We start from the raw sequence: 16,468 nt of genomic DNA on the forward strand, positions 1-16,468 counted from the left end.
CTTAAGAATGTAGCAGGGAAAGAGTGTTATTAGTTGGTAAAGAAATAAATTGTACCTGTATTCTTGCTTATGATTTCCTGGGCTGCAGCACCCTCATTTGATTTAGCTTTTGAGTTTAATTTGCGTCAAGGGGGATGTTCAAGGTCCCTTTTTGAAAAGAAGCGAAGTTGCCATAGGAAATGTCACTTACACACATACAAACTTTTTTTTGTTTTACAGGACTGTAGCCTGTTCTACTCCAAAAGGTTCTGCCTGCCCTGTGTTAACAAAAACATACAGGAGTTTCCTCAAGAAATACGTCAAGACCTGGATAAAAGGAAAGCACAGACAAAATCCCAGCACTGCAAAGGAACAGATTCCAAAACTTAAAATGTCAAAGAACAATTTAGCCATAGAAGGATGTGGAACGAAGAGCAAACACACTTTGAAGCTAGTTAATGCAGCAGGTGTGTTGCTAAAGATGCGTCAAAAATGGTCCATATTAAATGAAGGTAAAGACAAATATATGAGTATAATTTCAAATTATCACAACATTTATTGGATAATCAGTCCCCCCGACCCAGAACTGTGTTTCACCAGGGCTGCATCGGGAGGGACGAGTAACATGGAATATATAATAATTGATAACAAACTGTTGAATGGAGTCTCCCTTATGTAACAATTAACATGTAAAAGTTCAGGCTGTCATAACTAGCATAAGGGCGTCCATAGGAGAAGTAGGGTCAATTACTCTGGTATTCACAGATACCATAAATATTACCATTGTACCAAGGTAAACCATACTTATTGCTACCCCGGTGGCCTCGTTAATTATTTATTTATAGTTTTTCTAGGCCGACATTTGTTGGGTACATCACATCTGTTTACATGTAACATAAAAGCAGTGTATGAGCTTTACAAAAAAATGTTTTCAAAACGTAATAACATAACAGCAGTTGCATAAATGTATAATGGGCTATATAAATTAAATATGAAAAATCGGCTATTTACATTGAGAAGTGCAATATAGTTCAGGTATCACAAAGTGAAAAATCAGCTATTTACATGGCGAAAATGAAAAAGTAAGGTAATATAAGATTAGGTGTAATATAACATCATAAGAGAGAGTCGGTTATCTTCGTGGCTATGTGAGGTAGACGTTGCGAAGAAGTGTGAATACCAGATCTGTGAATACCAGAGTAATTGACCCTACTTCTCCTACGGACGCCCTTATGCTAGTTATGACAGCCCGAACTTTTACATGTTAATTGTTACATATGGGAGACTCCATTCAACAGTTTATCAATTATTATATATTCCATGGGACTCGTCCCTCCCAATGCAGCCCTGGTGAAACACGGTTCCATGTCAAACTTGTTCTCCAATAAATGTTATGATAACATGAAATTATACACTGTTTTATATATTTGTTTGACTTTACCTTCATTTAATATGGACCATTTTTGATGTATCTTTAGCAACACACCTGCTGCAAAGAACAATTAGCACCATCCTGTGGAAGACAATGTTCTGATGTCCCTTTCTATGCTAAGTGTATCGGCATACTGTAGGATCTCTGATAATTTTGTCTATATATCAAGGCTTTCATTCCAGATGACTGCTGTAAATATTGAATTGGAAGCATTTATTAAAGTGGCAGAATGCTAATATCTTTTAGCTGTTTTGGCCAAAGTCAAGTGTAAAATGAATAGAAGATGTAGATATAATAACTTACCTTAAGCAGTTTTATCAGAGATGAGCAGTTGGGTCTACACTCTATCACTTATATCCTGACACATATGCTCACACTCTACCTTTTCAACTAACTTTTTTTTTTTTTTTTTACATTTTCTGATTGCATTGTTCACTTAACCCATAAATCTTCCTCAGTTTTGCCCTTTACCCTGCTTCTTATGCTCTCTGCTCTTTCTGCCATGCTTCACCGAAGGGTTGTTCCTCCCTGATCAGCAACCACTTACTGTCACTGTTTTGACAATTTGAGGTTCTGTTGAGCATGTTAGATGTTGGGAACAAAGAGGACGCAAGGCAAGCCTGGGTGCAGTGTAGTGGAACTCATATCTGAACTCAGGATTCCCTCATCGCATTGCTAGGGTCAGTGGTACCATGGGGCCAGATACTCAAAAAGTCACCACTTTCAAGTTTCTGCTGGGTGTGCAGATCATATGCTTGGTTGGTATAGTGGTACTTCATTCTAGTTACCTTTACAGGACTAGAACCAGCAACATGCCAGCTGTTAGGTGAGTTGTATTGTTTTTATCTTTTTTTCAGCCCTCCTAGAGAAGGTTCAGTACATATCTCTTCCCACTTTCTACAAAACCAAATAAAACATATGATCTATTCATATTTATTTATAGAATTATGACACCAAGCACAACCTACGAGGTCCATGAGTTAAAGTACATGCTTGGGTGCCACTGCTGAAGCATCTCATTTGGACTAGAGCCAGCATTTCTGCTGATCAGTTAACATGAAGGCTATGTGTTGGTTAAAACTGTAAAAGCACTGTTAGATTTCCTTAACCCAGTCCTTGGGACATACCCAGCCAGTTAGATTTCAAGTACCCACGCAAGTATTTTCAAAAGGATAGACCTCCATATTTTATAAAATTACATATGAATACATGTTATTACACATTCATGTTATATGCACATATGTTTATAAAATAGGCAGAGAAAGTATGCATTTTCTTGCATTGGAAATAGTCACATGTACTGAAACATGTATTCTTTCAAGCAGAAATATGTGGTATTTTATAAACTGCAGCTTGCCGCACAGTTAATAAAATACTATCATGAATTTCCTTGTGTCCGCTAGCGCATGCAAATGCTATCCTGGGGATAGGTTTGAAAGTTAGGCTGTAAGGAGGGTCTGCTGAGGAGGAATCTCCACAACTGTGGAACCCAGCTTACACTGTCCCACTGAGGAAGAGACATTGCAGCCTGTGGGAAGAGGAGAAGAAAGTGGAAGAGCCGGAGGGAAGGAGGTCTGAAGAGATAGGGAAAAGCTAGTAGGGAAATAGATGAGGAAAGAGTGGCAGAGAGGGAAGTTGTGAAGGAAGGATATATAGAGAAAAATTAGGGTGAGAAAGGGTAGGAAGGAAGAATGGATGGAGAAAAGGTTGAAGGAGGAATGAAAGGATTGAGGTAAAGTTGCAGAAAAATAGTGAGTAGAGGTTATTGGGATTAGAAAGTTGTAGAGCAGTGGTTCTCAAGCTTTTTCTGGTCAGGACACACCTGCCAGATGGTTCTGACATGTGTGACATACTGAACACATGATCATCTTGGAGCTAAATGTAAACATTCACTCTGCATCCATAGGACCCCCCCAGGTCCCTAAACAATGGTTGCAGAGGATATTTACCCATACAACTCACCATATAAAAATATATTCTGATTCTGGACAGGATGTCACTAACACCTTGACACTTAATTTCATTCCCGTACTTGCTTATTCGGATGTCTATTTAACAGTCTTTATTCACCTTTATATAACCGCTTACTGTAGACCATATACGCTACTAAAGTTGCTTGAAAAAAGGTGAACACACACATACTTTTCAATACACGAATAAGGTTATTTGTTATTTGGTTAAATATTATTATTACTTTCTATGTTCCTTGTAATAATGTTCAATGGTTGATTGTTATTGTTTCAATGTTCTATGTAAAAAAAACCCCGGTCTAACCTCCCAGACCAGGGCAACCTTCTCGTTACATGTAAACCGGATTGATTTGTATTGCATACAGGAATTCCGGTATATTAAAAATAAATAAATAAATAAATAAATCTCAGTAACAAACACCAACTCCCTTACTACCAGGTGCATTGTAAAATACAAAACCTGAAAAAAAACCAAACTCAGCACATATGTAGAATACCCGCCATACCATAGCAATACTAACTCATAAGAACTTAGACAGCAATATCCCCTACCTTTGATAAGGCAACAGTGCACCACCAGTGCATGTCAAGAATGAGACAACCCAACAAATAAGACTGATATAAATCCCTACCTACTAGTAAAATACCTCACGTCACACACAGGCCGATACAGTAAAGTCCGCGGGAGAGCGCACCGGCCACTCGCTGGTGCGCGCGATGCAGTATTTAAATTAGGTCCGGCGGTAGATCCGGGCAAAAGGAGGCGCTGGGGACACTAGCGTGTCCCTAGCGCCTCCTTTTTGACAGGAGCGGCGGCTGTCAGCGGGTTTGACAGCAGACGCTCAATTTTGCTGGTGTCGGTTCTTGAGCCCGCTGACAGCCACGGGCTCGAAAACCAGATGCTGGCAAAATTGAGCGTCCGGTTTTCGGCCCGACAGCCGCGGGCCGAATTCAAAAAATTTTTTTTTAAACTTTTTTTTTTGACTCTTCTGGACCTCTGACTTAATATCGCCTTGATATTAAGTCGGAGGGTGCACAGAAAAGCAGTTTCCCGGTGCCGGAAGAAATTAGCGCCGACCTTTGGGTCTGAAAGTAAAATGTGCGGCTTGGCTGCACATTTTACTTTCTGTATCCTGCGCACATACCTAATAGGGCCCTCAACATGCATTTGCACGTTGAGGGCCCTATTAGGTGCCGCAGGTTGGACACGCAGTTTCCTCCCCTTACTGAATAAGGGGTAAGGGAAAACGCACATCCAAGAGCAGGCTAACAGTGTGCTCCGTCAGAGCGCACTGTATTGTATTGGCCTGACAGACAATTCCAACCTTCACCAAACACAGAATAAAAGACCACAAATTACAAATATGGAGACAAAAACTCGAATGGAAACTTCAAAAAAACAAACAAACCCCTACCATAACGCTAGCAGCCACCACTTACCCTCGTGCCCGGCGTCCTTGACCTTGCCCCCCGCCCCCCCCTTTCATCCACTCCCACTTGTTAACCTTTATATCGTCACTATTTATGAAAACAAAACACTGAAAACTGTTATTGGTATCAAAAAGGCCACAGCTTTATTTCTGTTAACATATTAATCAACTTCCTGGGCTACCCGAGCCGGTGAGCTGTCCTTGACTGCCTGCCGTAACCGAGCCAGGTGTCCTTTAGCCGTGGGCCCCCGTCGAGTCCCCGCTCCCAGGTGGGGGTCCCGCCATTGGCGCGTTTTGCGCCCCTACCTTTTTGCGTCTCCCCCGGTGCTGACCGGCTCCCACGCCGTCCGGTGATGCTGCCGGCACCACTTACAATATATCCACCCGGCCCGGGTAACCGCCTAACCGCCCACCCCCAAGCTGCGACAGTCACCCCAACATTGCACGTGTTAGGATACATACTTGTTAGTTAGTGAAACCAAACTATTACGCTTGTTCCTAACATGTCCTTCTTTCTTGCCCTTCTTCGGGGTGGGTGGGTGGGTTTTGGCCGGCCGGCACAGGTGAAAAAGGGCAGTCTCTCTCCAGTCGTGGCCCTTTAACAGGGGCGCCGCGGAATGGAGCGCATCATCGGCGGCGCGCCGGTCACCACCAATGACGCGCCCCACTCTCTCCCTCCACTTTTGGCCCTTTCCCCAGTCCTTTCTACGGACGGCCGCCGCACATTGCGGGTGGCGCGCCGTTACGGGGGTAGGTTCCGGCCAGTCGGCTCGGGCCCACCTATTTCTGCATGCAGGGCAAAACTGGAGAACTAGAAACAGAAAACATTTCTTCCTACACTAAGCAAAGTACAAAGATAGAAGAAATGCACATTCCCCAAACTGACATATTATGACTCTTGTACCCCTTGTCACTGACCCTCCATGTCTCCATCATCTTTCACTTCACCTAATTACTCCCTTTCAATCATCCACTCACACTCTCATCCTTGCCCAGAATTCTTGACCTCCCTCACATCCTCTTTCCTGTGCTCCCTCTCTCCCCTGTTTGACTATCTCTACCCCCTCCCTGCCCAGCAACCGTGATCTCCTGTTTCTCATCCCTTCCTGCTCAGCAGCCCCCCCCCCCCCACACTCCCTCTCCCTTTTACCTCTGTCTGCCTAGAATTTACAACCTCCTTTTCCCCACCCTCCACAGGGTGAAGAGATCAGCAGCAGCGTCACTCCCACACTCAGAAGGGAAGATAAAGTTTGTGTCCCATCAGGCCCAGAACAGCAGGAGTTGACAATGTCTCACTTTGATTTGGTTGAAAGAGGAAACAGCCTCCCACTGGGCCAGAAAGAGGAGAGAAGGAAGTGAGAGTGGTCTCCCATCAGGTCCAATGTAATAGAAGTCAACCAACTTGCACCCGGGCTGATCAGGAGGCAGCCATCTGCTGGCCCTATGACACACCTCCCAGGACCTTGGGACACAGCAATGTGGCCTGACAGCTGTTGAGAACCACTGTTGTAGAGGAATAAAGGCATCAGAAAAGAAGGGTGTGGTGAGGGAATGGAAATGTGGAGTAATGAAGGGAGAGAGGGAAAGAAAAGGATTTGTGGAGAAAGGAAGAGAATAATGGATGGGTTGAAGAAAGGAGAGCCCTGAGAGGACATAGTAAAATAAGAACATAGTTTCAAGAGAAAAAGAAAATATACAGACAAAAGAGAAAATGGGAAAGAGAAGGAGAGGAAAAACAGGAAGGCTAGTATAAACCTGAAGAGAGGCCAGGCTGGGCCACAGTGGAACTCATCCCACCATGGCCCGAAGAGGGGGAGGCCGTGAGAATGTGAGTGTGAAAGAGAGCCTATGTGCATGTGTGTTCTCATGGCTTGTTAGCAGTTTCTTCTAGGTTGTACAAGCAAATATCTCTGGCCTGCCATTTTGAAGTTATTATGGTGCTGGACTCTGACCAGTGCCATCTGAAAGTGACCTAGGAGCAGGAGGACCTTCTGCCTTTTTGGATCCCATGGATTGGGTAAGTGGGGGCTGAGGTGGTTTCTGACCCCTTGTACCTTATGAGGGGGGGGGGGGGGGAGGAGGATTGGAGGTCCTGAGCCACCAGTTAGTTTTGGGGTGCTAAGGGAAAGCCTCAATGAGGCCCTTGGGAAGTCTCAGAAGGGTTCCCCCCCCCCCCCCCCCACACTTATTTTTTTCAAATGAAAACAGTAAAATCAGCAAAGTTTTGTGGGTTTTTCTTTTCCATTTTGGAAACATAGGAAATGTTTCAAATGAATGCATATCCCTAGTAGTAACCTCTATTGTATATTACTTAATAGGAAGTTTCTATATGAAGCTTTATGATAGTGGGTCCTTTTAATAGGGTATGTAAGTCTGTTCTATAGGGGAAAAGTTATGAGTCTATAAAAGGTGAGGAAAAGTTTGATGAAGTGGAGACTCCAAGATGGATTAGGAGTGGAAAATTGCTACCAGTAAGGCTGGTGAGCCAAGGGATGTCTCTTGTTTGGAGAGGGCCCTGCAGGGGTTTTTCCCCTCAAGGGGAAAGGCCCAAGGCTGATTCTCTTCTAAAGAACTAGCTGGGGACCCGGCCTGGGTATACCATTGGAGGAGAATAGAGTTCTAAAGGGGCAAACAGGAAAAATATGAGGAGTGTCCAGAGTGGATGCAGAGCTACTGAAGGTGGTGAGGGAGGCATCTACAGTGCTGTGAGTGAGCACAGAGGCATTTACATTGTAAGAGAACAGGGAGATTCTGGGAGTGAATTTTTTCATTGGGACGAGGAGACTGTGGGTTACACTAACATACAGAAAAGAGAGTTGTGAAGCTTAATAGGACCACCCTAGGTCCATAAAGGTATAACATTGTGACAATTTTATAACCTAGAGAGAGCTAGGGGTGATCGGGGATGAGACAACTGGTTAGAAATTGGTACTGAGACTGGTTCTGAAATGGTATCTTGACTGTAAAAGCCTGAGAATTCTGTTTCAACAAAAAACCTTTTTCTATACTTTTCTACACATGTAAATATTTCCTCTGCTGGTTTTCTCCCTAAATAAAAAGTTGGATTGTTTGCAATACACCTATGCCTGGATATTATTTGAGATACAGATAGTGATCCAGCCCTAGCAAACTGAGTAATGAGGACCAAGGTTCTCAGAGGGGTGTCCCAGGTGGATGGTCTCTCTGTTCCAGCTCAAGCAAAGAGTAAATACCCCTTTGGCTCTAGCCAGGGTCCACTATACCATCTGTTTGATCTATTTCTGCAATTTGAACCCTAATCCGGAAGACTGGCACTCAGCCTACCAACAAGGCCAGACCAGGTGTGACCACCCTGTTGCACCCAAATGTAGAAGAGTTCCTTTTGTATCAAATTGCTCAGTCCCTGCTGCTGCTCGGAGCCCATTCACCCTTTAGCAATTCTCTGACTGCTTGTGCAGTACAGCACCCCTGGTTTCCAGAATCTGACTCCCTCACTTTGCCTAATAGCTGTCTCTGGTCTCTAAACCAAAGCATCACTCACAAGGAGTAGGCCAAAGAAAGAAAATGGCTTAGCAAGCTATAAAATATGAACAGCAGCTGGCATGGAAGATTTATAATATGCCAGAATATTACAATAGGAATGAGCCACATTCGTAAGCCAGGACATGTTGGATAAGATCTCAGCCTCACAAATTTAGTGCTAATGCTCATTTACTGTTGCACAACTGCTAAGAAAATGTATAACGTTCACATTGTTTTTTCTGTTACACAACTGCTAAGAAAAATGTATATTCTTGTAAACCGTTATGATGGCTCTACCGAATGACGGTATATAAAACTCAACAAATAAATAAATAAAAGCTCGTGTTGTGCCAAAGAAAGCTTCCTTCCAGATGTCATAAGATGTAATATGCTCTTGGAAGTTCATTTTAATCAGGCTGGTGGTGTCCAATAAAATTAGGGCATTTTTTTGTATTTTTCTACCACATTTTTTTGGTACCTGATTGCACTTCTAAGTACTCGAGGATCTTCTTTATCCCCATGAATTATATAGAGAAGTCATTTGGTACCGAGAATTCTATTGGAAATGCTGTTCTTGTGTTTTTCTCTTATTTATTCAAAACATTTCTAGACCCCTCCCCAATTTAAACTGGCTGCCCAAAGCAAGGTACAAAATAATCTCCAAACCAACATAAACGAAAACAGATAAATCAGCCACAGGAAAAAAAAAAAAGACTTGTAAACTACATCACTTTCAGCCCCTCATCGACTAAGAAATGGAAAAGCCTGGTCTCAATTTCTAACAATGTGGAGGGGGTAACTTGTTCCAGGGCATTTGGAGCTATTGTAAAGAATGCTCTACACTGCAGCCTAAATCTTTTGACTACTTTACATAACAGAACTAATAGTAAGGCAGCGTGGGATGAGCACAAAACTCCAGCTGCGGAGTACCAGTGAAGATTCTCAGTTCCCTGCTTCACTCTAAAAAAAAAAACTAGTCAAGATCTTAAATGGGACTCTACATTCTGCTGGTAGCCAGTACATCCACCATAACAGCAATGCTGAAAAATTACCAGGGCAATCCCAAAATATTGCGGTGGTAGGGTCACTTGGCAACAGTGATCATAACATGATCAAATTTAAACTAATAACTGGAAGGGGGACAATAAGTAAATCTGCAGCTCTAACACTAAACTTTCAAAAGGGAAACTTTGATAAAATGAGGAAAATAGAAAAAAATTGAAAGGTGCAGCTGCAAAGGTTAAAAGTGTTCAACAGGCTTGGACATTGTTTAAAAATACAATCCTAGAGGCACAGTCCATATGTATTCCACACATTTAAGAAAGGTGGAAGGAAGGCAAAATGATTACCGTCATGGTTAAAAGGTGAGGTGAAAGAGGCTATTTTAGCCAAAAAAACATCCTTCAAAAATTGGAAGAAGGATCCATCTGAAGAAAATAGGATAACACATAAGCATTGTTAAGTTAAGTGTAAAACATTGATAAGACAGGCGAAGAGAGAATTTGAAATGAAGTTGGCCTTACAGGCAAAAACTAATAATAAAAACGTTTTTAAATATATCCAAAGCAAGAAACCTGTGAGGGAGTCGGTTGGACCATTAGATGACCGAGGGGTGAAAGGGGCTCTTAGGGAAGATAAGGCCATTGCAGAAACATTAAATGAATTCTTTGCTTCCATGTTTACTAATGAGGATGTTGGGGAGATACCAGTTCCGGAGATGGTTTTCAGGGGTGATGAGTCAGACGAATTGAACGAAATCACTGTGAACCTGGAAGATGTAGTAGGCCAGATTGACAAACTAAAGAGTAGCAAATCACCTGGACCAGATGGTATGCATCCTAGGGTACTGAAGGAACTAAAAAATGAAATTTCTGATCTATTAGTTAAAATTTGTAACCTATCATTAAAATCATCCATTGTACCTGAAGAATGGAGGGTGGCCAATGTAACCCCAATATTTAAAAAAAGGCTCCGGGGTGATCCGGGTTACTATAGACCAGTGAGCCTGACTTCAGTGCCAGAAAAAATAGTGGAAACTATTCTCAAGATCAAATCGTAGAGCATATAGAAAGACATGATTTAATGGAACACAGTCAACATGGATTTACCCAAGGGAAGTCTTGAATAATAAATCTGCTTCATTTTTTTTAAGGGGTTAATAAACATGTGGATAAAGGTGAACCGATAGATGTAGTGTATTTGGATTTTCAGAAGGCGTTGGACAAATTCCCTCATGAGAGGCCTCTATGAAAACTAAAAAGTCATGGGATCGGAGGCGATGTCCTTTCGTGGATTACAAACTGGTTAAAAGACAGGAAACAGAGAGTAGGATTAAATGGTCAATTTTCTCAGTGGAAGAGAGTGGGCAGTGGAGTGCCTCAGGGATCTGTACTTGGACCAGTGCTTTTCAATATATATATATATATATCTTACTAGATAAACGAAGCTTGACCGACGTGCCGCAAATGCGCAGTAGAGACCAGCTCTACCGGCGACGGGGGTAGCGAGCGGCGGCGGTACCGGCAGCGGGCGGCGACGGCGGTAGCGAGCGGCGGCGACGGCGGTAGCGAGCGGCGGCGATGGCGGTAGCGGGCAGCGGCAGCGGGCGGCGGTAGCGGCCAGGAGAGAGGGAGGGACGGACTGAGTGGGAGGGAGGGACGGAGAGAGAGAGTGGGAGGGAGTGACTGAGTGAGAGGGAGGGACTGAGTGGGAGGGAGGGATTGAGTGAGGGGAGGGACTGAGGGGGAGGGACTGGGGGGGAGAGGGACTGAGTGAGAGGGAGGGAGTGGGACTGAGTGAGAGGGAGAGGTGGGACTGAGTGAGAGGGAGTGGGACTGGGAGAGAGAGGGAGGGAGTGGGACTGAGGGAGAGTGAGTGAGACTGAGTGAGTGAGAGGGAGGGAGAGAGGGGGGAGGGAGTGACTGAGTGAGAGGGAGGGACTGAGTGGGAGGGAGGGGGGATTGAGTGAGAGGGAGGGAGTGGGACTGAGGGAGAGAGAGGGAGGGAGGGAGTGGGACTGAGGGAGAGGACGGAGGGAGTGGGACTGAGTGAGAGTGAGTGGGACTGAGTGAGTGAGAGGGAGGGAGAGAGGGGGGAGGGAGGGAGTGAGACTGAGTGGGAGGGAGGGACTGAGTGAGAGGAGAGGGAGGGTGGGGAGGAGTGGGTGAGGGAGGGAGGGAGGTAGGGGGTGGTGAAGAGTGAGGGGAGAGATAATGAGGGGGAGGTGAGAGACAGAGGGATGTAGCCCGTTTTAACGGGCTTAACGGCTTGTATATAGATATATAAATGATCTGGAAAGGAATACGATGAGTGAAGTTATCAAATTTGCGGATGATACAAAATTATTCAGAGTAGTTAAATCACAAGCAGACTGTGATACATTACAGGAGGGCCTTGCAAGACTGGAAGATTGGGCATCCAAATGGCAGATGAAATATAATGTGGACAAGTGCAAGGTGTTGCATATAGGGAAAAATAACTCTTGCTGTAGTTACACGATGTTAGGTTCCATATTAGGAGCTACCACCCAGGAAAAAGATCTAGATATCACAGTGGATAATACTTTAAAATCGTCGGCTCAGTGTGCTGCAGCAGTCAAAAAAGCAAACAATGTTAGGAATTATTAGGAAGGGAATGGTTAATAAAACAGAAAATGTCATAATGCCTCTATATCGCTCCATGGTGAGAATGCACCTTGAATACTGTGTACAATACCTACAGTACCTGAATGTAAACCGGTGTGATATCTCAATTGAGATCGAATGTCGGTATATAAAAATAATAAATTAAAAAAAAAATACAATTCTGGTCGCCGCATCTCAAAAAAGATATAGTTGCAATGGAGAAGGTACAGAGAAAGGGCTACCAAAATGATAAAGGGGATGGAACAGCTCCCCTATGAGGAAAGGCTGAAGAAGTTAGGGCTGTTCAGCTTGGAGAAGAGACGGCTGAGGGGGGATATGATAGAGGTCTTTAAGATCATGAGAGGTCTTGAACGAGTAGATGTGACTCGGTTATTTACACTTTCGAATAATAGAAGGACTAGGGGGCATTCCATGAAGTTAGCAAGTAGCACATTTAAGACTAATCAGAGAAAATTCTTTTTCACTCATCGCATAATAAGCTCTGGAATTTGTTGCCAGAGGATGTGGTTAGTGCAGTTAGTGTAGCTGGGTTCAAAAAGTTTGGATAAGTTCTTGGAGGAGAAGTCCATTAACGGCTATTAATCAAGTTTACTTAGGGAATAGTCACTGCTATTAATTGCATCAGTAGCATGGGATCTTCTTAGTAACTGCCAGCGTAATTGCCAGGTTCTTGTGGCCTGGTTTGGCCTCTGTTGGAAACAGGATGCTGGGCTTGATGGACCCTTGGTATGACCCAGCATGGCAATTTCTTATGTTCTTATCTGATTTTCTTGCATCAAGCTTTTTTTTTTTTTTTGGTTGGAATGGGAATGTCCCAGGTGATCACGTCTTTATTCTCTGCAGTTCTATCAGTGTTATGATCCCAGTGTTTTTCTGGTGTAGAGCATTCAGTAGTCATCACCTGCACTGCTTTCATAGCTTGACAGTTTATGATGTTCTGTGTTTGGCAGGAGTCTTAGGCTTTATGCACTGCATTCCTATTGCTTTTGTTCTCTCATTCATACATATGCACGCATGCTGTGGTTGAGTTTCGTTTCTGTGCTTTGGCTGCAGTCCCCTATTGATTACATAGAAGTTGCTGCTACTCGCATATTCATTGCTAGAACTTAAGCCCATCCATGGAAGGGGGCATCTTGTGAAGTTTATCATTCTTCACACTGCTCCACCCGCTCTTCAGGGACAACATATCCCCAACCCTTGCCCCAGATTCCCGCATATGTCGCAGCTGAGGGCCATGGCTTGTTCTCAGAAAACCTATCCATAGATGGGGACATCCTGTGAAATGTACCATTCTGCACGCTCCCCGCTCTGCCATTTGGGGGGACAACCCACCCTCACTCCCCTCCTGGATTACTGCATATGTTGCAGCTGAGAGCTGGAGCTTGTTCTCTCTACTTCAACAGCCTGAAGCTTCCAAAGCGCATATGCCCAGCTGACATCTGCACAGTTGCATTCTGGCAATGCAGATGTGGGGCAATTCTCATTATTATAGTGGATTATATTACCCCATTCTATGCATACTGACCATTTTAACAGCCACCCTCTGGAACAGGATGAGGTTCATCTAGAGGGTGGCTACTTAAATGGTCAATGGTCTTAATTCTAAAGTATATAGGGATAGACAAAGATCTGAACGTGTATACCCTACAGGAAAGGCAAGATAGGGGAGATATGATAGAGACAGTCATATATCTCAAAAGGTTTCCTTGCACAGGAGTTGAGCCTTTTTTTTTTTTTTTTTAACAGAAAGGAGGCTCTAGAATGAGGGGTCATGTGATGAACTTGAAAGGAGGTAATTTTAGGAAATTTTTTTTTTTTTTACAGAGAGGGTGGTGGATGCTTAGAACAGCCTCCCAGTGGAAGTGGTAGAGACAAAAACAGTATCTGCATTCAAGAAAGCATGGAATAAATCCAGGGTCTCTAAGGAAGTGATGAGAATTATAATGCTAAATTAATTGGACAGATGGGCAGCCTTTCTGCTGTCATGTTTCCATGTTAATATGGTTGCATGTGCACAGTGTAGTATGCTTATGTGAGGGGATGGACAAATGGTAGGGAGGGGACATGTATGGCGAGAGTATTAGCATACTTGTATAGCTAGTACAGTGGCACAGCACTTTTAAAAAGACCAGTGCCATGATTTCCAGCAGAAAAAGCTATATCATTTCTTTAAAAGAGCAAGAAAAGTTCCTGAAAGGGGATCCTTGGCTATCTCAGTCCTGACAATTTTTTCATATTGTAGGTGACAGGGCCTGGTTCCCATGATTTTCCATCAGGGGAAAAAGTAAAATATTTACTTCCATAAAAGATAGTGAGAACTAGATGACAAAAGGGAATAGCCAAAAGGTTATTCCTGCTCTAAACAGGAGTGAACAGTCAGGGTAACAGGATCTGAGAGTTGAATAAAAGCTGCATAAATTATGTTGATGAATAGCCTCTTGTAGACTAGTGTGGGGGCAAAGTGGAAGATGTTAATGAAGTGTCTATGGTGTCTCCTTTTGCACACAAACTTCTTTTTCCAAATTGATATTCCAAATATTTCCCAGTATTTACTGAGCAGAGGCTCAAAATGCAATGGGTGAATCAATCCTAATATTTTGCTACAGAGAATAATTACTTCTGGTTTTATTGAAGGGACTACAAAAATCATAAACGCATTGGTATTTAATTTTTTTGCTATATATTCTTCGTTTCATGTCAGCTTTCATCCTGTCTTCATTCCCTTCCACACCTTCCCAAAACCCCGCTGTGCCTTCTTATTTATTTCAGCCTTATTCATCCCAACCCTGGGTGATCATTCTATCCTACATCCCATCTCTGGCCTGTCTACAATCCAGTCCCTGAATTCATCCCACATCTCTTCTCTGGTCCCCACCCCACCCAATCTCCTATATGCTCTCTCTTCTTTAAATCCCCCCAACCCATCCCCCAATGCTCTCTCCCCCCCTCTCCTCTGGAGACCCCAAACTGCCCCTGGTGCCTAATCTCTCACTCCCTGGGTCTTCCTTCTCTTGCCTCTGGTCCACATTCCTCATCCTCCACCCTTGTGTTCACTCTTTTCCCATCCAACCCACATCTACCTCCTCTTTATCCTTCACGCTTCCTAGACTCTACAACAGGGCTTTCTAAACCTGTCCTGGGGACCAGTTGGGTTTTCAGGATAGCCACAAGGAATACAGAAGATAAATTGAATACATTAGAAACCCAGTATATGCTAAAAACTTCTCATGCATATTGTGGAAATTCTGAACACCTGTTTATTTCTTGAGATATACCCTGACATCAGAGAGAAGGTGGCAAGACAGTCATAAGTATGCTGCTCCACTGTAGTGGTTCTCAATCCAGCTCCCAGAACACACCCAAAATTGGGTTTTCAGGATATCCCCAATAATATGCATGAGAGATTTTTATGTAGTGGAGGCAGTGCATGCAAAACTCTCATGCATATTATTGGGGATATCCTGAAAAGCTGACTGATTGGGTGTATCCCAAGGACTGGGTTGAGAATCACTGTTCCAGGGGCTTAGAAACAAAATAGCTTGATATCTATTTACATAACAAAAAAATGCCATTTGGAACTTCTAGTGAGGTAAAAAGCACAATGTGGAAAACTTGTGCAGATGGTATTTCCCTTTTAAGTCTGTCTTCATAAGTTGTATGGTAGGGCAGTGCTTCTCAGTCCTGTCCTAAGGGCACACCTAGCCATTGAGATTTTCAGGATATCCACAAGGAATATGCATGAGATAGATTTACATACAAGGGCAGCAGTGTGTGCAAATCTATCTCATGCATATTCATCGTGGATATCCTGAAAACCTCAATGGCTAGGTGTGCCCTGAGGACTGGGTTGAGAAGCACTGTGGTAGATCATCCTCCTGTCTTTGTAACCGCATAGGCCAGGGGTGGGCAATTCTGGTCCTCGAGGGCTGCAAACCAGTCGGGTTTTCAGGATATCCTTAATGAATATGCATGAGAGAGACCTGCATACACACTGCCTCAGTTGTATGCAAATCTATTTCATGCATATTCATTAGGGGTATCCTAAAAACCCGACTGGTTTGCAGCCCTCGAGGACCGGACTTGCCCACCCCTGGCATAGGCAGTCAGCTTTTCAGGATATCTACAATGAATATGCATGAGATAAATTTGCATGCATTGAGGACCCCATATTAATGACATGCATAGTAATTGTGGACATCCTGAAAACCCGATTGGCTGAAGGGGCAGCAGGAGGTTTGGGAAACCCTGTCTTTTGGTGCAGAATCTGTTTTTCTTTTCTTGGGCTACATCTTTGCAGAGTTGCAGCTTCTTGAGTTGGACACAATGCTCCAGATAAGATCTCAGCAATGATTTGTATAGGGCAGGTATCACCAACTTTTTTTTCCTGGTGATTATATTTCTCCTCAGGCACTCTAGCATTCTTCTGGCTCCCACCACTGCCTTGTCACCCTGTTAGATAAAGTACATATCGTGACTTTTTTGTATAAATTACCAATTTCAAGCAAATTTTCA

At 43.5% G+C, this 16,468-nt stretch overlaps 1 protein-coding gene across 1 annotated transcript in view; it reads left to right on the forward strand.

Annotated features, from left to right (window-relative positions):
- Positions 1–2,480, forward strand: part of CDPF1 (cysteine rich DPF motif domain containing 1) — a 28,036-nt gene extending 25,556 nt beyond the window's left edge. Inside the window, exon 4 of the mRNA XM_029600042.1 lies at positions 220–2,480. Coding sequence (XP_029455902.1) covers positions 220–369 — 150 coding nt within the window. The 3' untranslated portion in view covers positions 370–2,480. The remainder of the gene's footprint in view (positions 1–219) is intronic.
- The last annotated feature ends 13,988 nt before the right edge of the window (positions 2,481–16,468 follow it).

The sequence above is a fragment of the Rhinatrema bivittatum genome, chromosome 4 (genome assembly GCF_901001135.1).
Source record: "Rhinatrema bivittatum chromosome 4, aRhiBiv1.1, whole genome shotgun sequence".
NCBI classification, from domain to species: Eukaryota; Metazoa; Chordata; class Amphibia; order Gymnophiona; family Rhinatrematidae; genus Rhinatrema; species Rhinatrema bivittatum.